The sequence below is a fragment of the Oratosquilla oratoria genome, unplaced genomic scaffold, assembly GCF_046742065.1.
Source record: "Oratosquilla oratoria isolate Oo_2021 unplaced genomic scaffold, ASM4674206v1 SCAFFOLD132, whole genome shotgun sequence".
NCBI classification, from domain to species: Eukaryota; Metazoa; Arthropoda; class Malacostraca; order Stomatopoda; family Squillidae; genus Oratosquilla; species Oratosquilla oratoria.
In genome coordinates this window covers 240,395-266,590 of record NW_027467488.1, presented here as the reverse complement: position 1 = coordinate 266,590, position 26,196 = coordinate 240,395, and the positions used below count along the sequence as shown (strand labels likewise).

Below are 26,196 nucleotides of genomic sequence, written 5' to 3'. Positions count from 1 at the left end.
CAGCACCGTATATCTGGTCTTTACACACACACACACCTCGTGGCACTGTGGTTAGAGTTCTCGCCTGCCACTACAGCAGTCCGGGTTTGACTCCTGCCCAGGGCTGAAATAATTTCAGTATCACTGCACTGCAGGGTGTTACTCCAACTCTTGTGGGTGGGGAGATGGGTGTGTGTGTGTGTGTTTGCGTCTAAGGTCACAGTATTACCCATAGATCACTCATATGAGCTCTGAGCTCTCATCCAGGAGGTTAATAACTGTTGATCATGATTCCAACATGTGATTCAAGACCATGGTGAATCATGGAGGTGGTAAACACACACACACACACACACACACACACACACCTAGATTGGTCATATATGAGCTCTGAGCTCTCTTCTGGGAGGGAAATAACTGTCGATCATGAGTTCAACACGTGATCCAAAGACCATGGTAAATCACACACACACACACACACTTTCAACGAACGGACGGCTTGACGAACGCTCTGAAGAAAAGTGCAGATTGTGGATACCAACGCAAAGAGAAGTGCCTTTTTGTATTTGCAGGGGGGGGGGAAATTGCTCGTGAGGCAGTAGGTAAGTAGGAAAAGAGGAGAAGGGGAGGGATTGCTGGGGAAATGGAAGGAAATGAGGATGTGGAGGACTTGGCCCAGGCAGACGGGCGTAAGGTCAACATGAAACGACCACCGGATGACGAAATGGCAAATAAAAATGTAAAGATTAGAAGTATAGAGAGGAGAAATACAGTAGAAAGTGACGAGAATATGTTCCAGGGATTTAAAGAGGGTGGGGGGGACACAACCCCCCCCGACTGATAAGACTAGAGGAGAGAGTTGATAAGGTGATCGAGGACTTGGAACGTAAGTTAGGTAAGGTAGACTCCATCTTCCAGAGAATTGAAAGATTGGAACAACTAGAGAAGGCTAACAGAAACTTAACTGAAGAAGTAGAGGACCTAAAAAGACAGTTAGGAAATGTAAAGGAGGAGAATGAGAAATTGAAGAAGAATAGTAATGAAAACAGTGAGAAAATAGCTACAGAAGCTAAAAATTGGAGAATAACTCAAGAAGGGAATAAGGTTTCATTCACTGACATAGTCAAACAGCAATTGAAAGAACATAATGAAGACTCAGTTATTAAAGTGATGAGACAGAAGGAGAATATAGTAAGAGAATTAGCTGACAAAAAGAAATGTATAATTATATTAGGAATGGAAGAGAAACATAACCCAGATAGAACCGCAAGAATCAAGGAGGAAAATGAAAGGGTAAGCAGTTTATTAAAATTAGTCCAGGAAGATGAACCAGAAATTATAAAGGAAATTGAGGAAAAATTCAGACTCGGAAAATATAGTACAGATAAGACCAGACCAATTAAGATTAAATTCAGGTCACAAACAACGGCAGAGAAAATTCTATCCAAGACAGGGAAACTAGCAACAAATGATCAATATAAAAAGGTATGGATAAAAAGAGAAATGAATAAGGAGGAAAGAGAGGCAGAAAAGCAGAAAAGAATTGAAGCTAAGGCAAAAAACGAGGAAAGAACGGAGTCAGAGAAAGAGAGATTCTATTGGAGAGTAGTGAACATGAAAATAAAGCAGTTCGACATACTAAAGAAAAACATAAGGGAAACAGAGAACACAATGGAAGTGGCAGAAAACTAAGAGTGTCTTACACAAATATAGATGGATTGATAACAGGATTGAATGAACTGAATGATTATTTGAAAGAAAAAGAACCGGACATAATGGGAATTGTAGAAACAAAATTAAAAGGCCCACTACCACCCAACAGTGTAGGACATGATACATACAATTATTGGATTAGAAACAGAGAGAAAAAACAAGGGGTGGAGTTATGTTCCTGACAAAGAAGGATATAAACGTGAAAGGTGTCATATATGGAAAGAATACAGTAGAGATGATTATGATAGAAGTGGAAGACCGGGATAAGAAGAGCAGAAAATTTGTGATCAATTATGTGCCTCCGAAAACAGCCTCATGGGAGGAGAGTGAACATAAAAGTATGTTAGAGGACACAAAGATAGCATTAACTAAAATAATGGAAGACGGAGGAAGAATAGTTATGATGGGCGACTTTAATTGCAAAGAAATCTGCTGGGAAGAAATGACAGTAAAGAGTGGTCATGACTCATGGGGAAATGCTCTACTTGAGATGATTACTGACCATTCAATGACACAATGGATACAAGAGAACACTAGGTATAGAAATGAAGAAGAACCATCGAGGCTAGACTTAATAATTACATCTGAACCTAGAATAGTGGACAAGATTGAATATAAAACACCAATAGGTAAAAGTGACCACATATTGATTGAACTGGAACTTAATGAAGAAAAATATATGAAAAGAAATGAACAATATAGAAAAGGAAGAATGATGTATGAAAAAACAAACTTTGATAAAATAAGAGAATTCTTCCAACAAGAAAACTGGGAAGAAATATACAAAGAAGAAACATCAGTGGAAGAGAAATGGAATATTTTGACAAAAATTTACAAAGAAGGAGTGGAAAAGTATGTCCCAAGACAAAAACAAGAAAAAGAATATGTAAAATGCTGGTACAACAAAAGTTGTAGGGAGTTAAAAGACAAAAGAGACAAAGCCTGGACCGGATGGAAAAAAGACAGAAGACCTGAAAAATGGAAAATATATACTGGTTATAGAAATGAATATGTACAAAAGTGCAGAGAGGAAAAAAGAAAATATGAAAAAGATGTTATAGAAAAGTGTAAAGATCAACCAAAACTATTCTACAGATTTGTAAACAATAAACTGAAAAACAAACAAGACTTGGAGAAATTAAGACAAGGAGGAGTTGAATACACTGAGGAAATGGAAATGGCAGAAATTATGAACAAACATTTTAAATCAGTGTTTACAAGGGAAAATATACAACCTGAAGAGATTGAGTGGAAGGAAAAAGTCCCCCCTATGGAAGAAATAGAAGTAACGAAGAATGAAATATTGACACACTTGGGTAATTTTGATGTCAGAAAATCGCATGGGCCAGATGAAATAGCAAACTGGATTCTGAAAGAATGTAGGAATGAACTGGCAGACAAAATACATAGCATAATAAGCAGTTCCTTAAAAGAAGGAAAAGTTCCAGAAGATTGGAAAAAAGCAAATATAGTACCTATATATAAAGGAGGAAATAAAGAAGAACCTACCAACTATAGACCAGTCTCTCTAACAAGTACAATAGCAAAAATATGTGAAAGAATTATCAAAAGTAGATGGGTAAAATACTTGGAAAAAAACAACGTACTAAATCCAAGGCAATTTGGATTCAGACAAGGACGATCATGCGTCACCAATTTAATATGTTTCTATTCAAGACTAATAGATATAATACAAGAAAGAGATGGATGGGCTGATTGTGCATTTCTAGACCTAAAAAAAGCTTTTGACAAAGTACCACATAAGAAGTTGCTTAAGAAATTAGAATATGAAGGAGGAATACAAGGTAAATTGCTAAATTGGATGGAAGACTTTTTGCAAGAAAGAAAAATGAGAGTAGTGATAAGAGATCAGCACTCAAAATGGAATGAAGTAATAAGCGGTGTCCCGCAGGGAACAGTTCTGGCCCCAATAATGTTTGCTATATATATTAATGATATGGATGAAGGAATTGAAAGCTATATGAGCTTCTTTGCAGATGATGCAAAATTACTGAAAAGAGTGAAAACTGAAGAGGATTGTGAATCACTACAGAGAGATCTAAATAAAGTACAAGAATGGAGTAGGAAGTGGGAGATGGAGTTCAATACAAAAAAGTGTAGTATAATGGAATTTGGAAAAAGCAAAAACAGAATAACAGGATCATATAATTTGGGAGAAGAAGGAATAAAAAGAGTAGAAAATGAGAGGGACCTGGGAGTCATTGTTATGAATAATATGTCACCTGAGAAACATATAAATAAGATTTTTGGAGAAACTTATAATTTAATAAGAACAATCAAAGTGGCATTTACATACCTGGATGAAGAAATGGTGAGGAAAATCCTAATCACCCTGATAAGACCAAGATTGGAATATGCAGCAACGATATGGTCACCAAGTACAAAAAAATGTATAAAAAAACTTGAAAGAATACAAAGAGCAATTACTAAACTGGCACCAACACTCTCAAAACTATCATATGAAGAGAGACTACAAAAACTTAAACTACAGACACTAGAGCAAAGAAGAGAGAGAGGAGATTTGATAGCTATTTACAGAATCATGAAAGGCATAGAAATTACTGATAGAGAGAATCTGATAAAATGGGATGACAGAAATACAAGAGGACACGGAAAGAAAATAAAAAAAGACAACTATAGAAGAGATTTGAAAAAGAACAGCTTTCCTCACAGAGCAATAGACAGTTGGAACAAGTTAGATGAGAAAGTGGTGTGTGCAAAAACAATACATGAATTTAAAAATAGTTTAGATAAAATGAGATATGAAGACGGGACCTCACGAGCATAGCTCCCCTTCCCGTAAAATACAACTAGGTAAATACAACTAGGTAAATACACACACACACACTTCAACGAATGGACGGCTTAGAAGACGTTCTGAAGAAAAGTGAAGTCTGTGGATCCCAACGCAAAGAGAAGTGCCTAGTGTTTTTGCAGGGTGGGGGGGAAATTGCTCGTGGAGTAGTGGGAACGTAGGGAAAGAGGAAAAGGGGAGGGATTACTGAGGGAAATGGAAGGAAATGAGGAGGGAGTAGACTTTGACCAGCCAGACAAGCGGAAGGTAAACAAAAGACTTAGCGAGGATCAAATGTCTATTAAAAATGTAAAGATTAGAAGTATAGAGAGGAGCAATACAGAAGAAAGTGACGAGAATATGTTCCAGGGATTTAAAGAGGGTGGGGGGGACACAACCCCCCCCCCCCCCCCCCCCCGACTGATAAGACTAGAGGAGAGAGTTGATAAGGTGATCGAGGACTTGGAGCGTAAGTTAGGTAACGTAGACTCCATTTTTCAAAGAATTGAAAGGTTGGAACAACTAGAGAAGGCTAACAGAAACTTAACTGAAGAAATAGAGGACCTAAAAAGACAGTTAGGAAATGTAAAGGAGGAGAATGAGAAATTGAAGAAGAATAGTAATGAAAACAGAGAGAAACTAGCTACAGAAGCTAAAAATTGGAGAATAACTCAAGAAGGGAATAAGGTTTCATTCACTGACATAGTCAAACAGCAATTGAAAGAACATAATGAAGACTCGGTTATTAAAGTGATGAGACAGAAGGAGAATATAGTAAGAGAATTAGCTGACAAAAAGAAATGTATAATTATATTAGGAATGGAAGAGAAACATAACCCAGATAGAACTGCAAGAATCAAGGAGGAAAATGAAAGAGTAAGCAGTTTATTAAAATTAGTCCAGGAAGATGAACCAGAAATTATAAAGGAAATTGAGGAAAAATTCAGACTCGGAAAATATAGTACAGATAAGACCAGACCAATTAAGATTAAATTCAGGTCACAAACAACAGCAGAGAAAATTCTATCCAAGACAGGGAAACTAGCAACAAATGATCAATATAAAAAGGTATGGATAAAAAGAGAAATGAATAAGGAGGAAAGAGAGGCAGAAAAGCAGAAAAGAATTGAAGCTAAGGCAAAAAACGAGGAAAGAACGGAGTCAGAGAAAGAGAGATTCTATTGGAGAGTAGTGAACATGAAAATAAAGCAGTTCGACATACTAAAGAAAAACATAAGGGAAACAGAGAATACAATGGAAGTGGCAGAAAACTAAGAGTGTCTTACACAAATATAGATGGATTGATAACAGGATTGAATGAACTGAATGATTATTTGAAAGAAAAAGAACCGGACATAATGGGAATTGTAGAAACAAAATTAAAAGGCCCACTACCACCCAACAGTGTAGGACATGATACATACAATTATTGGATTAGAAACAGAGAGAAAAAACAAGGGGGTGGAGTTATGTTCCTGACTAAGAAGGATATAAACGTGAAAGGTGTCGTATATGGAAAGAATACAGTAGAGATGATTATGATAGAAGTGGAAGACCGGGATAAGAAGAGCAGAAAATTTGTGATCAATTATGTGCCTCCGAAAACAGCCTCATGGGAGGAGAGTGAACATAAAAGTATGTTAGAGGACACAAAGATAGCATTAACTAAAATAATGGAAGACGGAGGAAGAATAGTTATGATGGGCGACTTTAATTGCAAAGAAATCTGCTGGGAAGAAATGACAGTAAAGAGTGGTCATGACTCATGGGGAAATGCTCTACTTGAGATGATTACTGACCATTCAATGACACAATGGATACAAGAGAACACTAGGTATAGAAATGAAGAAGAACCATCGAGGCTAGACTTAATAATTACATCTGAACCTAGAATAGTGGACAAGATTGAATATAAAACACCAATAGGTAAAAGTGACCACATATTGATTGAACTGGAACTTAATGAAGAAAAATATATGAAAAGAAATGAACAATATAGAAAAGGAAGAATGATGTATGAAAAAACAAACTTTGATAAAATAAGAGAATTCTTCCAACAAGAAAACTGGGAAGAAATATACAAAGAAGAAACAACAGTGGAAGAGAAATGGAATATTTTGACAAAAATTTACAAAAAAGGAGTGGAAAAGTATGTCCCAAGACAAAAACAAGAAAAAGAATATGTAAAATGCTGGTACAACAAAAGTTGTAGGGAGTTAAAGGACAAAAGAGACAAAGCCTGGAACAGATGGAAAAAAGACAGAAAACCTGAAAAATGGAAAATATATACTGGTTATAGAAATGAATATGTACAAAAGTGCAGAGAGGAAAAAAGAAAATATGAAAAAGATGTTATAGAAAAGTGTAAAGATCAACCAAAACTATTCTACAGATTTGTAAACAATAAACTGAAAAACAAACAAGACTTAGAGAAATTAAGACAAGGAGGAGTTGAATACACTGAGGAAATGGAAATGGCAGAAATTATGAACAAACATTTTAAATCGGTGTTTACAAGGGAAAATATACAACCTGAAGAGATTGAGTGGAAGGAAAAAGTCCCCCCTATGGAAGAAATAGAAGTAACAAAGAATGAAATATTGACACACTTGGGTAATTTTGATGTCAGAAAATCGCATGGGCCAGATGAAATAGCAAACTGGATTCTGAAAGAATGCAGGAATGAACTGGCAGACAAAATACATAGCATAATAAGCAGTTCCTTAAAAGAAGGAAAAGTTCCAGAAGATTGGAAAAAAGCAAATATAGTACCTATATATAAAGGAGGAAATAAAGAAGAACCTACCAACTATAGACCAGTCTCTCTAACAAGTACAATAGCAAAAATATGTGAAAGAATTATCAAAAGTAGATGGGTAAAATACTTGGAAAAAAACAACGTACTAAATCCAAGGCAATTTGGATTCAGACAAGGACGATCATGCGTCACCAATTTAATATGTTTCTATTCAAGGCTAATAGATATAATACAAGAAAGAGATGGATGGGCTGATTGTGCATTTCTAGACCTAAAAAAAGCTTTTGACAAAGTACCACATAAGAAGTTGCTTAAGAAATTAGAATATGAAGGAGGAATACAAGGTAAATTGCTAAATTGGATGGAAGACTTTTTGCAAGAAAGAAAAATGAGAGTAGTGATAAGAGATCAGCACTCAAAATGGAATGAAGTAATAAGCGGTGTCCCGCAGGGAACAGTTCTGGCCCCAATAATGTTTGCTATATATATTAATGATATGGATGAAGGAATTGAAAGCTATATGAGCTTCTTTGCAGATGATGCAAAATTACTGAAAAGAGTGAAAACTGAAGAAGATTGTGAATCACTACAGAGAGATCTAAATAAAGTACAAGAATGGAGTAGGAAGTGGGAGATGGAGTTCAATACAAAAAAGTGTAGTATAATGGAATTTGGAAAAAGCAAAAACAGAATAACAGGATCATATAATTTGGGAAAAGAAGGAATAAAAAAAGTAGAAAATGAGAAGGACCTGGGAGTCATTGTTATGAATAATATGTCACCTGAGAAACATAGAAATAAGATTTTTGGAGAAACTTATAATTTAATAAGAACAATCAAAGTGGCATTTACATACCTGGATGAAGAAATGGTGAGGAAAATCCTAATCACCCTGATAAGACCAAGATTGGAATATGCAGCAACGATATGGTCACCAAGTACAAAAAAATGTATAAAAAAACTTGAAAGAATACAAAGAGCAATTACAAAACTGGCACCAACACTCTCAAAACTATCATATGAAGAGAGACTACAAAAACTTAAACTACAGACACTAGAGCAAAGAAGAGAGAGAGGAGATTTGATAGCTATTTACAGAATCATGAAAGGCATAGAAATTACTGATAGAGAGAATCTGATAAAATGGGATGACAGAAATACAAGAGGACACGGAAAGAAAATAAAAAAAGACAGCTATAGAAGAGATTTTAAAAAGAACAGCTTTCCTCACAGAGCAATAGACAGTTGGAACAAGTTAGATGAGAAAGTGGTGTGTGCAAAAACAATACATGAATTTAAAAATAGTTTAGATAAAATGAGATATGAAGACGGGACCCCACGAGCATAGCTCCCCTTCCCGTAAAATACAACTAGGTAAATACAACTAGGTAAATACACACACACACACACATTTGTGCAAAAATAATCAAGAATAGATGGGTAAAACTTCTGGAAGACAACAACATATTAAACCCAAGACAATTCGGGTTCAGACAAGGTAGATCATGCACCACAAACTTAATATGCTTTTACTCAAGACTAATAGACATAATGCAAGAAAGAAATGGATGGGCTGATTGTGCATTCCTAGACTTGCAAAAAGCCTTTGACAAAGTACCACACAGAAAATTACTAAAAAAAACTGGAACACATAGGAGGAATACAAGGAAACCTACTAAAATGGATGGAGGACTTTCTGACTGGTAGAAAGATGAGAGTAGTGCTCAGAGAAAAATATTCAGATTGGAAAGAGGTGATCAGTGGAGTACCGCAAGGATCTGTACTGGCACCAATAATGTTTGTTATCGTATGAATGACATGGACGAGGACGTGAACTGCTACATGAGCTTCTTTGCTGATGACGCTAAACTGTTAAGGCAAGTAGAAACTGATGAGGACTGTGAAGCACTGCAAGAAGACCTAAATAGGGTATAGAACTGGAGTCAGAAATGGGAAGTGGACTTTAATACTAAGAAGTGTAGCATAATGGAGTTTGGAAAAAGCAAAAACAGAATATCAGGAAAATATACAATTGGAACCAAGGAAGTAAAGAAAGTAGGATCCGAAAAAGATTTGGGTGTAATTATCTCGAACGACTTGTCCTATGATATACAGATTAACAAAATTGTCGGGGAGACTTACAACTTGCTAAGATCAATAAAAGTGGCATTTACATACTTGGACGAAGACATGATAAAAAAAATATTGGTTACATTGATAAGGCCTAGATTAGAGTATGCGGTGACATTGTGGTCTCCCAGTACCAAAAAGAATATAAAGAAAATAGAAAGAATCCAAAGAGCAGCTACAAAAATGGCACCTGCACTTGCAAACCTATCATACGAGGAGAGATTGGCTAAACTGGAGTTACCGACACTGGAGCAAAGAAGAGAGGTGACCTATTGACCATCTACAGAATCATGAAAGGCACAGAGATACTTGATAGAGAGAACTTACTTAAGGGGGTACGCGACACCTGGAGGTCATTTTCTAAAATATTTAGAGTAAAGAGCTGAAACTTCTCAGGTAAATAGGTATCCATATTGCCTACATTTTAGGTGAAGCAGAATGATGTATGTACACATGTACGTATACCAGTAGCGACATTTAAAAGTGCACAGCACCATAATACGTGGACCAATTTGTTTTATATTTTGGCTATGATTAGTCAGTAGGCACACCTAGGGCCGGTCATTGAGTAATTGAACAATTTCCTTTATACTTTTGCATACAGGCATTTCAATTTTAATGTCTGGCAAAAATCGTGAAAAATACAATTTTTTTGCTCTTGTTTCCATTATTACTCCAAACTCTTTCATCCTATTCAAAATATTCGAACGATCGGCCCTAGCAGTTACTAAAAGTAATATTCCCTGTAAGTTTCATCTAAATCTGATGTATATTAGATTTTTTATGATTAAAAAAAAGTAGAAAAATATCGAACGGAGATATGGCAACTTGAAATATGAATATATCTGTAACTTGCTTATAGTTTCACCAATTTGACTGATTTTTTCATGGCTTAATTCTTATTATATAATAAGTACAGTAAAAATTATCAACATATTTTGATTATAAGTACTTTACATACTGAAAAACTAAAGTATAAGTATGTCACAGTAGTGACGACGCACAGACGACAACATCATATAATTTGCTTTTTTGCACCTTTGGCGGTTTCTTCATATGAAACCTCTCTGCTGGGGGTCTTCAGGGTATCTAAATAATTGGAAAGAGGTTTATTTTCCAGTAGTGGGCGCCTTCTCTTTCCTCATCAGATTCCCCTCGCCAATCTATGTTGGTAGGGCACCCCCTCCAGCATCATATGATGTCCCTTCTTCTTTCTTCTTCTTGTATAGCCTTGATCTTTTTCCTCTTGCTTTCTTCTTTGGATTTAATCTTCCTCTTTGAATTGTTTAGTCTAATGTTGTCCTTTACCTCTGTCACCATCACAGAGGTGCAGGTGAGGGCGGTGGTGGAGTGAGAGATGGTGAGATCTTTAGTCGTCTTTGACTGCTTGCCATCTTTAACTGCTGTTTTTTGTCATTGTGATGTTCTTTTGTTCTTTTTGCTCCCATGATGACTGTACTAAAGAGTAATATGTACTAGCTAAAGTAATAGATTGCAATGAGAGCTCACGAGACATGCGTACTTCCCTTTTCAGAGCTAGCTGGGAACTAACGCTTAGTTTCGCACAAAGTTGGCGAAATATTCTCCCTCCACCTTCCTCCCTTCCCCTCCACAATCGTATTGGCCGTTGATACACTGGGTGAGTGGAAATTCAATCAAATTTCAACGTTATTCGCTGCGCCTGAAGGTCCTAAGTGGCACGCCTCCTTCTAGTGTGGGTTGCGCCTTTAAATCTGTCCCTTTAAACCTCATCCAGGACCTTTAAATTGCGCGCGGCTGGAAAATTATTTGTCGGGATTTATTTCTAAGTGGTATACAAACATTTTGAACACAGTTTTGAAAAATGCCATATCTTGACCAAATTCACCCCCCCAGGTGTCGCGTACCCCCTTAACTGGGACAAAAGAAACACAAGAGGACATGGAAAGAAAATCAAAAAACATAGCTATAGAAGAGAACTGAAGAAAAACAGTTTTCCACATAGAGTTTTGGACACTTGGAACAAACTGGATAATGAAATAGTATGCGCAAAAACCATTCATGAGTTTAAAAACAAACTAGACACTGCGAGATACAATGGCGGGACATCACGAGCATAGCTCTCCTTCCCGCAAAATACAACTAGGTAAATACAACTAGGTAAATACACACACACACACACACAGTTGTAAACCATTATAAATTTCCAAAGTGGTCAAGTCACCCATAGGCAGCTCATGGAAGGGTGTAGGCCTTTCAAACAGAAACTGTACGATTTATGTTTACTATAAACTGGCAATTTACCAACATGGGTAAGTGCCACCCTGGGGCGAGTTGAAAAGTGCTGAACCCCCCCCCCCACACACACACACACAGCACCACCACCTTCCACATCTGATGGTCACTAGTACGACTCACGTGTAAGATTCATCCACAAAACAATGTTTATACTCACAACTCATGATAAATAAATCCTGCATTGAAAGTGCATTACGGTAGTGGGAATTTGCTTTACCTTCTTTTCACCAAAAGTGCCCCCCCCCAAACATCCCGCCTCAGGTCATTGCCCTCACCCCCCCCAAACATCCTACCTCAGGGCATTACTCCCCGCCCCTCCCCTTGTTGGGGCCCTGTAAACTGGTGCCAGAGAGTTGTATCCATAGTGAACACAACATGGGGAGTATTGCGCAGACTGCTGTCGTATATGTTTACAGTCCTCTCATTTTATCTCATAATGAGCTCTGACTGAATGCCCCCAGGACATATGCATTGTGGTGAGCAGTAGGCTGGTCTAAACCATACAAATATACATCCTCTCGTACAAGGGATATTTTCCTTGCTGTTACTATGTTGTGGGAGTTATTTAATTTAGCTGGATACAAAGGGAATAAAGATTCAGTTAGATTTAAGGCAGGTGGTTGTGAATGAATGAAAAGTAATGGTACAAGATCCATTTTAACATTCTTGTAAGTTTTGACTAATTCATTGCATAGTGATGAATATGTATATGTTTATGTAAAGATAATTCTTCTTTCCAGGCATTCTACCCATCATTACTCGTTTTAGAGTTCTATGGTCCTCCATAAGTGCCACATGTCCAGCCCATCTCAGATTTGCTCTGCTTATAAATGTTAAAATGATAATGAAGAAAATTAAACTAAAGGCTGTATGTAAAGATGACACCCCCCCCCCAACACATGCTATTCCACAACTGCAGTTCACATATTCTTATCTTTTGCATACTCATAGATGTAACAGTCCACATTTTGTGTCAAAAATAGTTTCTTTTAAATGATTTTTGATCGTTTAGAGCAGTGGTTCCCAAACTTTTTTTTTTTCAGTTTTACAACTATACGTACTAAGTTAACCTTAATCCTACTGCCGGGTACCGCAATGTTTTCTTGATTTGATTTGATTTGATTTGATTTTCAATTTTTTTGTCACCTCTCCATTACCCCCGAAGATTTGTTACCCTCTCCCCCGGGGGTAATTTACCCACAGTTTGGGAACCACTGGTTTAGAGGGTGTTGAGAACTATTTTGGCACCTTCCAATGGTTATTACCTTTTTTTGTTCGTTTCTTTGAAATTACTCTCATAAATTCCACATTGATGGGGGTCCTGTGTACATCGTATTGAGATCAATCAATTGGTCTCTCTCTCGCAGAAGACCCATGGTCATGAGGCAGCCATTAACAGCCTCCATCCAATATGGACCAACAAGTATTGCAAATGTTACATTTTTCAGGGCACATGAAGAATTGTCACCCCAGAACGCCCACATGAAGAATTGTCACCCCATGAGATCCCACCTGAAGAATCGTCACCCCAATATGCCAAATATCAACAGTGAAATAAAGATTGTTAGTTTAGGTTGATTGAGGGTTGTGCTTATTATCATCATCTTGTACAACTGAATAATCGTAAACCCAGAATGGCCCACATGAAGAATTGTCACCCTGTCAAAGACTGGGGTGACAATTCTTCATGTGATCCCATTTTTCTTTATGTTATCCACTGCAGACAGTTTTTGTTTTATTGCAGAGATCATATTGAGAAGGATTTGATCAACTTTGCCAACGACAACCCTGGCGTGGTGTTGTACCTAAAACCTCGGAGGCATTGATCACCTTGCATCAAGGCAGAGTACTGTAAGTTTGACTTTTGCAACAGGTAGTAGCCTCTTTTACATTGGAGCTTAAACTCAGGAACCTGTAGCAGTGGCAAACCTAAGACCCTCATACTCCTGGAACAGTAACAGCTCTCCCCCCTAATCCCTTGTAACAAAAACACTGTTACCTACATTATTGAAAAAGTAATTTTTTTCCCTTTGAAGAGCTGGAGTTCTTCTTAGCCTAATCAAATTTACTGGTGTTAGCCTGAATTAAAGATTTTATATTTAATGACATTCGCAGAGAATTCACTTCTAAAAGCCTGCCCACACACCAATGTTCCCTCTTAATTCTTTGCTGTGAGTGAGCACAGAAATTTGGTTGTGTGCAAATTTTGCCTTCTTTGCAAAGTATGTGTGTACTTATGTGGGTCACCATACTGACTGCAGAACACAATACAAAGGATCTCAAGACATGATTTTATGAAATTGACAAATTCTCAAAATCACCTTTCTTTTGTTTTAAATTGTTATGAAATTATATAGTTAATTTCTTTAATTAGAAATTTTCAATTTCATCTTGAAAACCTTGTGTGCACATATATTTTCCTTTGTGTAGTATTTGTAAAACGTGTGTGCATGCACATGCACACATCTTAGAGGGAACATTGCCCTGCACCCCACTTGTCCTGCAGCATAGTAATTGAGCAAGCAAAGAAATCGATTTAAAATTTGATTATGACTGAGACATATTTTTAAAGGAAATGTATCTAGAATATACAACCTTGACAATTTGTTTGTTGATTTATTATTATTATCATTATTATTATTATTATTATTAATATTATTATTATCATTATTATTATTATTATTATATATATATATAATTTTTTTTTTTTTTTTTGTCTACTCATGGCATATTACTAATTAGATCTATGGTTTCAGTAAATGGAGGAGAGGAGTATATAAACACCCATGACCTGAATGGGGAGGAGCTAGTTGCAAAATGGGTCAAGTACATTCGTGGGCGATCAGGGTACCCAGTGGAGCGTCTCCTCAAATATCAACACACAGATTCATTTCTCAGTGTGATGTATGTTTGCCATTTAGTCACTTTATGTAAGCCCTTTTGTTGTTTCTGCTTAGGTACATGTTTCTTTGTTCCCTCCTTATATTTTTCTCTAAAAAATGTTCCATTTCTCTTCCATCTTTGTTTCATCATTTGAAAATTTTCCCAGCTAGCATTTTGAATTTTTTCCAAGTTTTACAAAGTCAGTTTTGTTATACTCTTCAATCCACCAAGGCATTTACTCGCTTCTCTCAATCTATATTCTACCTCCACCTTCACTCCACCTTTTCCTGAGGAATAGACATTTGGGAATGGATGCTAAGAGGAGACTGTATGAAAGAGTGATTGTGCCAACAGCACTGTATGGGGCAGAAACATGGAACATAAGAGAGAAAGAGAGAAGGAGTTTGAATGTGTTTGAGATGAGGTGTCTGAGAAGTATGATGGGGGTTACTAGGCTAGATAGAGTGAGAAATGAGGAGGTGAGGAGAAGAATGGGGGTGGAAAGGGAGTTGGGAGATAGGGTTGATGAAAGAGTATTAGGATGGTTTGGACACATGGAAAGAATGAGTGAAGAAAGACTAGTAAAAGGTATGGAAGGCAGATGTGGAGGGAGTGAACATGAAGGGACGTCCCAGGATGAGGTGGATGGATGGGGTGAAGGGGGCTTTGGGTAAGAGGGGAATGTCTGTTGAAAGACGGGAGAGGACAGAAGACAGGGGTGAATGGAGAATGGTTGTATATGGATGATGATGTGATGCATGAGGTGGAATGGGCAGGGGGATGGGGGTGAGGTAGTATGTGTGAGCAAAATTTGACGCAGCCCGAAGGGATTCCTCCCTGTCTTCTCCTTTTATGTATGGGGGGACGGAGAGGAGGGTCGCCGATTTAATGAAGCGGCCATGCTATGGATGTGCTGTGTCTTGCGACACTGCTTCTGACCCAGGGCAGTGGACAAGGTGCAGGGATGACCCGTCATCCAGGAAGTGCTAAGATAAGAGGGAGGATGGAGGGGTGTGGAGTGTATGCAGGGATGGAATGGGTGGGAATGATTTTATGCCTTTTCCTTTTTGGCTACCTCCCTTGTAAGGGGGAAAAAGCCTTGGTATATGTATGTAGTTTTGTTATACATTAATCTTCCTTCTCTGTGCTTCTCATTTCTTCTCACATAATTTTGTTCCTTAAGCTCGAACTCTATTAGTAGGTGGTCACTCTTCCAGGCTCAGAAGTGAATATCTAGTCTCTATGGTTCTTCATTGTGTCCATATCTAGTGTTTTCTTTAACCCATTGTGTCAATGTATAATCAGTGGGCAAATCCAGTAGGACATTGCCTAGAGTTCCTCTCCACCTTTTATTGTCAATTCTTCCCAATTCATTTCCTTTGCATTTTCTTGCAAAATACTGTTAATATTTATTTGGGCATTTAGCAAGGATGCAAACACATAGTTTTTTGGGTGTGTGAGTAACAATAGTAATACTTTTCTCAATTTTAGGGGATGGGCTGAAGCCCCTTAACCCCTTGTATAACAAGTGCTTACACCCATGCTATGTGGGAATGCAAATATTGTAATATTAGGCCTATACCTACCTGTAGATACATGTATTGCTGATTGAATGCTATAAATTTGTTTACTTTGGTTGTAGTGAAGAAATATGAAAATGTGACCCCATACATGATGAGCAGAGTAATTTCAATTTTTTATATACAAGCAGCGGCTTTGCTGCAACTACCTTCGGCAGGTTGCTTGTCCTGTGGCACTTGGTCGCTTTGTTTGTGGGCCATACAATCCACAGATGCGTTTTATTTCTTAGTCGACGGTTTGCCTTCGTCAGATTCTACCTCAGTATTTTTCTGCGTGAAACCTACATTTGGGCGACCTATGTTCTTCGTCGCTGTCTTCATCTCTCATCCTCTTCATCATGGTGAAGATCTGATCCAACTTCTCGTGTAGTTCCTTAGTTTCCTTCCTTAGTTTGTCCAAAATCTAATCCTTAATATCCTCCAATGAATCTCCAGTGGTTGATGTGTAGACGGTGTCGTAGTCTGGCATAATGATCTTGATAGCTTCTTCTATTAGTTTGAATATGTCTTCAGGAATATTGATTACTCCATGCTCAATTAAAAAAATATTCATGAACAACTTATATACTACATTGTGTGGTCGTTTCGTTACTATTTCTCCGTTTTCTTTAGTGGTTCCGGTATAGATAATCAGAGAATCCCTTACGGAAGTGTCTCCCAAACACCGCCACCACTGAGGTAATTTCAGAATCATTTTGAAAGAGTTATGTTCTTGGTTTGAGGTTAGATTGAGCGTTGTGTACGATAGTTTTCTTTTTCGTTTCATTTTTATGCTTAATCACAGCTTTTACCTTTCTTATAGCATATTTGTTGTGAATAACAGTTCTTTTTGATGTTTTGAAAAGTCTGTCTAAGAAATGCATCTGGAAGTTCCTGTGATCCGACTTTGCACCATGTTTAACGAATTTCTTATATCCTGGGAAGTAATGCCGCGTGAACGCCTCTGAATCCTCCTCTATCATATCGTCCGAACATTCCAATCCGTCAAACATGTCATCACTGTATTTGAATTGTTTATCGTTCTCTTGAGTTAATTTGAAGGCGATCACCTTCCCTTGGAACTTGCGTATTGACACTTAAACATTAAAGGTCTTGATGTTAGCGTACAACCCAGGGAACATTTTACTGTACTCGTCCCTTAGTCTAGCTGCCAACACCGTATCTTCTTGGAAAGTCTTCTTCGTTATACCCTTGATAGCTGTTAGCCACTTCCATAGGTACCTCTGTCTAGGCTTCTTTGATGTTTCGTCTCCTGGAATCATATCGGTAGTCGGTATTGTACAGCCAATCACCTTTACGGAAATGTTCCCCAAACACCGTCACCGCTGAGGTAATTTCAGAATAATTTTGAAAGTTATATATTTTATTTATATATTGAAAAACTATTTATTTATGGTGAAACTACAAATTGAAACATCAAAATAAAAATATGGTAAAACTAAAAATACAAAATAAAATACAAAATAAAGAATATTTTAGGGAGTTGTTAAATGTGAAGGAGGATAGGGAAAGGTAGTTGCAGTGGGAAGCGCTAAGAAAATGACCATGATGAGTGGAGAAAATGGAGGAGAAATAAGGAAAGATGAAGTGAAGGCAGTTGTTGAGATGATGAGAGCAGGTAAGGCACCTGGGTTGGATGGATGTCATGCTGAATGTCTGAAAAAAGGAGGTAGAGAGATGGTGGACTGGCTGGTGAGGTTATTTAATATTTGATAAAGAGAGGGTAGAGTGCCAGAGGACTGGAGAGTTGCCTGTATAGTTCCACTTTACACTGGAAAAGGGGACAAGTGTGAGTATAGTAGTTTCAAAGGGATCAGTTTGTTAAGTGTAGTTGGGAAGTCCTATGGGAGGGTCTTGATTGAGAGGATTAGGAGAGGGAGTAATTGGTGAGGAACTGTTAGTTTAGGACAGGTAGGGGTTGCGTATATCAGATTTTTGTGGTAAGACAGATATGTGAGAAAGGTATAGGAATAGGTAAGGATGTTTTTTGGGCTTTTATGGATCTGGAAAAGGCTTATGACAGGGTAGACGGAAAGGCATTGTGGGAGGTATTACAGACATATGAGATAGGAAGAAAGCTGTTAAGAGCAGTCAAGAGTTTTTATGAGAGGAGTAGGGTGTGTGTTAGGATTAGAAATGAAGAGAGTGAGTGGTTTGAGGTAAAGGTGGGACTTGGTCAGAGATGTGTTCTGTCACCCTGGCTGTTCAATCTATACATGGATGGGGTGGTGCGAGAGGTAAATGCAAGGGTAGTGGGTCAGGGGTTGAAGATGGTTAAAGAAAATGGAGAAAAGTGGGAGATAAGCCAGTTGTTGTTTGCTGACGACACTGCTTGTAGCAGGATCAGAGGAGGGAGTTGGTAACAGTTTGAGAAGGTGTGTGAAAGAAGGAAGTTGAAGATAAATGTGGGTAAATACAAGGTGATGAAATGTACAATGGGAGAAGATAGCAGCAAATTGGAAGTGGGACTGGTGGCAGTGGATAGGTTTAGATATTTGGGCACAAATATGGCAGGAAAGGGAGGAATGGAGGTGGAGGTAGAATGTAGATTGAGAGAAGCAAGTAAATGCCTTGGTGGATTAAAAAGTGCAATGAGAAATAGACATTTGGGAATGGATGCTAAGAGGAGATTGTATGAAGGAGTGATTGTGCCAACAGCACTTTTTAAGGCAGAAACATGGAATATAAGATAGGAAATGTATAAATGAGTTTGAGATGAAATGCCTGAGAAGTATGTTAGGGGTTATTAGGCTAGATAAAGTGAGAAATGAGGTGAAATGGGAGATGGGGTTTATGAGTGTTGGGATGGTTTGGACACATGGAAAGAATGAGTGCAGGAAGATTAGTGAAAGAGGTGTGGAAGGGAGAGGTGGAAGGAGTGAACATGAGGGGTCGACCTAGGATGTGATGGATGGATAGGGTAAAAGGGGCATTGGAAAGAGGGGAATGTCTGTTGAGGAAGGATGGAAGAAGATAGAAGATAGGAGTGAGTGGAGAAGAGTTGTATTTACCTAATTGTAGTATACAATTGTGTATGGATGATGCCGTGATGCATGGAAGGGAGGGTGGGGGGATGGGTGTGGGTGAGGAAGCATGTGGAAATGATATTTTGATGCAGCCTAAAAGGATTTCTCCCCATCTTCTCTTTGTCTGCATGAGGGGATGAAGACGGGGGTCACTAATTAAATGAAGCAGCCTTGCTGCATTGCTTTTGACCCAGGGCAGTGGGCAAGCTGCAGGGATGACCCATCATCCAGGAGGAACCAAGGAAAGAGCAAGGGAGGGGTGGTGAGTGGGAGTGAAGTATGGGGGAATGAAATGGGTGGGAGTGGATTTATGTCTTTGAGTTTGGCCATCTCCCTTGTAAGGGGGGAAAAGCACTTGACAGTATATGTACAGTATGTATAGTGTGTTATATCATTCTGGCTATAGAAATATGTCTCAATGCAACTTTTGTTGTTCAGAATGGCTGTTGTGGTTCACTATATAATTTGAATTATTTTGTATTTACCTAGTTGTATTTTACGGGAAGGGGAGCTATGCTCGTGGTGTCCCGTCTTCATATCTCATTTTATCTAAACTATTTTTAAATTCATGTATTGTTTTTGCACACACTACTGGTGTAGCTTTTGTGTGCTTTGGCCAAAAATTATGCCATCATTCGTTGCTGACATAAGTTAACATCAAGGCTAATGTGGATACAGATGAGATTGGGACAGAAGATAATGGGTATTTGTGAGTGGATGTGACCTTAGTTTTAATTCTTCCAGCTAATGGTCATTTGAGATAGATTTGATAGATTTAGCTGATAACATTTGATGTATTTATTTCAGTTTGATAATGCAATTGCCTGTGCAGCTGCAGATGGCATCTCCAGCTGCAAAGGAGTGGCTGCAGAAGAGAAGAGAAGATGTTGAACCCTGGACACACTTTGTTAATACAAGCAAATTCAAGGTGAGTGATAAATATTATGTATAGAAAGACATGTTAAAAAAAATGATATATTACCTCTCATGTATATTTACCCACAAGAAATGAGCTATGCTCATGGGGTCCTGTTATGTATGCATTTACCTAACTGTAGTATGTAGGAAAATAGCAACGCTTGTTGGGTCCCATCTACTACTCTCCAATATGACATACCTATTCTCAAAATCATGTACAGTTGCAAATTAATCTATATCCTTAATTTCAATGATCATATTTAGATTTGAATTCATATTTGTCTGTCTTTTGTGCACAGCCTCCCAAATAGTTCTGCCATATCACTTCTTTCTTCTCAGGTTCCATGTGGGTGGGGGTGCGGAGTTAGCTCCTTGATAGTTGGTATGGCTTATTATTTCTACTGCAATCCTTGGACCAACAAGTCTGTAAGGGTTCTAACAGGGTAGAACATGGAGGAAGGGGGTACTGGGGTAGCCATCAGACAAGAATACGACATAGCAAGTGGAAACTCTGTTGAGAGCCTGTGAAGGTGATCGTGTTCCTCTATTTTGTTATGAACAACACAAGGCAACAACAACTGGTAATGTGTTCCACTTGTTCACTGCCTTGTTTAGGAAGGTGAAGATATTTAAAAATTCTTTGACTATTTGATGTGTCTGTGATGACACATATATATACCAAAGGCTTTTCCCCCCTTACAAGTGAGCTTATAACATGAAGGAGTGATTGTGCCAACAGCACTGAAAGGGGCAGAAACATGGAACATAAGAGAGGAGGAGTTTGAATGAAATGTCTGAGAAGTATGATAGGGGTTACTAGGCTAGATAGAGTGAGAAATGAGGAGGTTAGGAGGAGAACAGGGGTGGAAAGGGAGCTGGGACAAAGGGTGGATGAAAGAGTATTGGGATGGTTTGGACACATGGAAAGAATGGGTGAAGAAAGATTAGTAAAAGAAGTGTGGAAGGAGTGAATATGAGGGGTCGACCTAGGATGAGATGGATGGATGGGGTGAAAGGGGTATTACAAAAGAGAGGAATGTCTGGAGGAAGGATGGGAGAGGACAGAAGATAGGGGTGAATGGAGAGGGGTTGTGTATGGATGATGCTGTGATGCATGAGGGGCAGTGGGTGGGGGTGGGGTTAAGGAAGTATGTATGAGAAAAATTTGACACAGCCCGAAGGGATTTCTCCCCGTCTTCTCCTTTTCTGCATGAGGGGACGGAGAGGGGGGGTTGCCGAATTTATGAAGCGGCCTTGCTGTGGATGTGCTGTGTCTTGCAACACTGCTTCTGACCCAGGGCAGTGGACAGGATGCAGGGATGACCCGTCTTCCAGGAGGTGCCAAGATAATAGGGAGGGTGGAGGGGAGTGGAATATATAGGAAATAGAATGGGTGGGAGTGGTTTCTATGCCTTTTTCTTTTTGGGTACCCCCCCATACAAGGGGGAAAAAGCCTTTGTTATGGTATATGGTACAAGGGAGGTAGCCAAAAACAAAGGCATAAAATCCACCCCCACCTATTCCATTTGCACATACCCCACTTCCATTCACCCCCGTTCCTCTCTCTTATCTTGGCTGCTCCTGGAAGACAGGTTATCCCTGCAACTCGCCCACTGCCCTGGGTTAGAAGCAGTGTTGCAAGACACAGCACATCCACAGCAAGCCTGCTTCATTAAATCAGCAAAAAAAAAAAAAAGACCCTCTGACCCCTCCTGCAGGAATGGAGATGGGGGAGAAATCCCTTCAGGCTGCATCAATTTATTTTTCACACATACTCCCTCACCCCCCCATCTCCCACCCACTCCCTTTCATGCATCACAGCATCATCCATACACAACCATTCTCCATTCACCCCTATCTTCTGTCCTCTCCCGTCCTTCCTCAACAGACATTCCCCTCTTTCCCAATGCCCTTTTCACCCCATCCACCCATCTCATCCTTGGTCGCCCCTTCATGTTCACTCCTTCCACACCTCTGTTACTAATCTTTCTTCACTCATTCTTTCCATGTGTCCAAACCAAAGGATTACAAAGGAAGAGCATGCCAGCAGGAGACCTTTTGGTCCATAACTAGGTTGGATGTGGAAAACATAGATAATAAACAGGTAGGTAAAAGAATAAGATGATGAAAAATGATGAACAAAAATAAGAATAATTGACAATAAATGAATAACTAGAAATAAACCATTAATAATAACAAATAAAATAAAAATGCCATTTATTACAGCATATTTCTTAGGTGCTTATCGAAATGAATCTTAAAACTACTTTTTTATCAGGAAAAATAGATTCAATACTCATCAACCATATCTCCCAACTCCCTCATACTACATATTCTCCTTGCTGAATCACAACACAGTTTTAGGCCACTACACTCCACACTCTTCTAATAAATCTCACACAAAGAATATTAGATGGCATCAATTCAGATAGGCCCCATCACAGAACACTTCTTATAACATTAGACATTGGTAAAGCTTTTGATGCTATCCCCCTCCACAAAGTAACAAACAAAATATATAACAAAGACATGCACAATAACACTAAAAGATACATACATACATATACCAAGGCTTTTTCCCCCCTACTAGGGAGGTAGCCAAAAAGGAAAAGGCATAAAATCATTCCCACCCATTCCATCCCCGAAAACACTCCACACCCCTCCACCCTCCCTCCCATCTTAGCACCTCCTAGATGACGGGTCATCCCTGCACCCTGTCCACTGCCCTGGACACAGCACACACACTAAAAGATGGCTGGCCATTTATCTGGCAGGCAGAAATGCTTATGTGTCATATGAAGGCCAATCATTGCACACCAGAAACATTAAGAATGGAGTACCACAGGGCTCAGTTCTATTCCCCACACTCTTTATTCTATACATGCATGATATACTTACACCAGACACCTCAGAAATACAAATCTCTTCCTATGCAGACGACATAACAATCACAATAATACAGCCATGCCTTGATACACTCAACACATGGTTTATTACAAAGAGACTCAAAATAGCCCCAGCCAAATCCACAGCAACACTTTTCACCAACTGGACAAAAGAACACAAATACATTCCTTATCTCTATATGGTGTAACATATGATATATCCATGTCATTTAAACAACACATCACAAACATAAAAAGTAAATGCACACCTAGACTCAATGCACTTAAATCAATTACTGAAACAACATTTGGACAAAACAAAGAAACTTACCTTAAAATAAACAATTGCATACACTCAGTGATGAATTATGCAAGTCCAGCAAGGGCACCTAATCTCAGTGAGACACACCTCAACACCCTTCAGACCATACAAAACATACATACATATACCAAGGCTTTTTCCCCCCTACTAGGGAGGTAGCCAAAAAGGAAATGGCACAAAAATCATTCCCACCCATTCCATCCCCGAAAACACTCCACACCCCTCCACCCTCCCTCTCATCTTAGCACCTCCTAGATGACGGGTCATCCCTACACCCTGTCCACTGCCCTGGGTCAGAAGCAGTGTCGCAAGACACAGCACATCCACAGCAAGGCCGCTTCATTAAATCGGCGATCCCCCTCTCCGTCCCCCCATATAAAGGAGAGGACGGGGAGAAATCCCTTCGGGCTGCATCAAAATTTTGCTCACACACACTACCTCACCCCCCATCCCCCCGTCCATTCCACCTCATGCATCACAACATTTTCCATATACAACCATTCTCCATTCACTCATTTTTTGTCCTCTCCCATCCTTCCTCAACAGACTTTCCCCTCTTCCCCAAAGCCCCCTTCATCCCATCCATCCATCTCATCCTAGGACGTCCCCTCATGTTCACTCCCTCCACATCTGCCTTCCATACCTCCTTTACTAGTCTTTCTTCACTCATTCTTTTCATGTGTCCAAACCATCTTAATACTCTTTCATCAACCCTATCTCCCAACTCCCTTTCCACCCCTGTTCTCCTCCTCACCTCCTGGTTTCTCACTCTATCTAGCCTAGTAACCCCCATCATACTTCTCAGACACTTCATCTGAAACACATTCAAGCTCGTTCTCTCTTCCTCTCTTATGTTCCATGTTTCTGCTCCATACAGTGATGTTGTCACAATCACTCCTTCATACAGTCTCCTCTTCACATCTATTCCCAAATTTCTATTCCTCCTTACACTTTTTATTCCACCATACAAAACAAAGCATTAAAAACAATTACAGGCTGCACATATACAACACCTACAGACCACCTACACTATGAAACAAATGTCCTCAAAGTCAAAGATCACCTTGACAAGAGAGACACACAAACACTTGCTGCAGCCTCCACAAACACAGCACACCCACTACACTATATAGCAGAACACACACACACCAAGAAAAAAAAAAAAAAAAACACCCAAATATCTATATCACACACAAATACTCTCTTCTCTTCCTCCAAAACCACCAAATACCAGCCTCCGGAAACATATTCATGATCATATCACTCACTGCTCCATTAACACACTAAAGGACAACACACTGCTGCATGCCAGACCCCCTGATAGCCATCCCTCTGAATCCTCTCTCCCACAAAAGGACACAGTCCACCTGACCAGACTGCGGTGCAGCCACCACCCAGCCCTTCTAAGCTACCAGAAGAGGCTGGATGACTGCATTGTGGACAAATGCCCAGGATGTAACACTTCACCCCATACTATTCTAGTATATTTCGTTTTATGGAAAGGAGATGTAGAAGTTAAAAGCGACGACCAGCGTTCTTCTTTTCAAGGGGATCCCACTACTCAAAAAAAAAAAAATAATAATAATAATAATAAATAAATATAATAAATAAAAAAAATAAAAAAAATGAATAAAAGTAGATTACCAACAATCCCTTATATAATCAAACTAAGTTAATGTGTTACCATGATAGGCAGAAAAATATTAATTGTAAAGGTATATTGGTAACATGCATTCTTATTTGTTTGGCTTTACATGGAAATTCTATTCATATAACCAAGACGGATATTATTTTTACTCATTAATATTTACTTAAGTTTTCTATATGTAAAAGACCCAGAAGACATGGAAATTTACTCGATCTGTTGATCACTAGCCACGAGAGTATGACAATTGTCGATATAGAAGTTGGTGAAACCATTGCAAATAGTGATCACAACTTAGATTCAAATTGCTAAAGAACTTGTGTATTAGGTATTGGTATAATAGTTGTATTTACCTATTTGTATTTTACGGGACGAGAGCTATGCTTGTTGTGACCCATTTTTTATCTCTCCACATCCAGTTTATTCTTAAAATCTTGTATAGTTTTGGCACTCACTGTTTCCCCATTTAGTTTGTTCCAGACATCAGTCCATGTGGGAAGCTATTCTTTTTCAAATCTCTTCTGTAACTGTCCTTCTTTAGCTTCCTTTCATGTCCTGTTTCTCTTGTCTCATTTTGATAAGTTGTCTAGAATTTCCTCCATTTCATAATTCTGTAGATAATTAAATCACCTCATTCTCTTCTCTGTTCCAGTGTTGCTAGATGTAACTTATCCAATCTTTGTTCATATGTCAAAATTAAAAGTGTAGGTGCCATTTTTGTTGCTGCTCTTTTTTTTTTTTTTTTTTTTTTCTTTCTTTCTTTCTTTCTTTCTTTCTTTCTTTCTTTCTTTACTAGGTGCCCATAGTGTCGCAGCATACTCTAATTTAGGTCTTATCAATTTAATTAATATTTTCTCCATTTCTTCATCCATGTAGTCAAAGGCCACTCTCATTGATCTTAATAAGTTTAAAGTTTCTCCAAACTCCACTCTCATTGATCTTAAGTTTTTTAACTAGTTTATTGACATGTTTATCAGGTGTCAAGTCACTCGAGATAATTACTCCTAGGTCCCTTTCGGAGTCGACTTGTTTGACTTCCTTAGTACCAATTTTATATTGACCCGATATTCTATTTTTGCTTTTTCCAAATTCCATTGTACTGCATTTCTTAATGTTAAAGTTCACTTCACACTTCTGACTCCATTTCCATATTCTATCCAGGTCTGCTTATAGCAATCTGCAGTCTTCTTCTGTGCTTGCTCTCTTAAGTAATTTGGCATCATCAGCAAAGAGGTTCATGTAATACCTCACTCCCTCATCCATAT

The 26,196-nt window shown here is 38.6% G+C and overlaps 1 protein-coding gene across 10 annotated transcripts in view; it reads left to right on the top strand.

Moving 5' to 3' along the window:
* LOC143022648 (uncharacterized) overlaps positions 1-26,196 on the top strand; it is a 76,338-nt gene that overhangs the window by 6,616 nt on the left and 43,526 nt on the right. For 3 of the 10 annotated variants that reach the window (XM_076180966.1, XM_076180960.1, XM_076180957.1), the window contains 4 exons: positions 13,121-13,235; positions 13,417-13,523; positions 14,429-14,576; positions 19,969-20,089. In XM_076180966.1, the coding sequence (XP_076037081.1) occupies positions 19,976-20,089 (114 nt within the window). In that variant the 5' untranslated portion in view covers positions 13,121-13,235; positions 13,417-13,523; positions 14,429-14,576; positions 19,969-19,975. Of the gene's footprint in view, positions 1-13,120; positions 13,236-13,416; positions 13,524-14,428; positions 14,577-16,747; positions 16,814-19,968; positions 20,090-26,196 lie in introns of those variants that run through there. The other 7 variants (XM_076180963.1, XM_076180961.1, XM_076180959.1 and 4 more) reach the window with 6 other exon arrangements.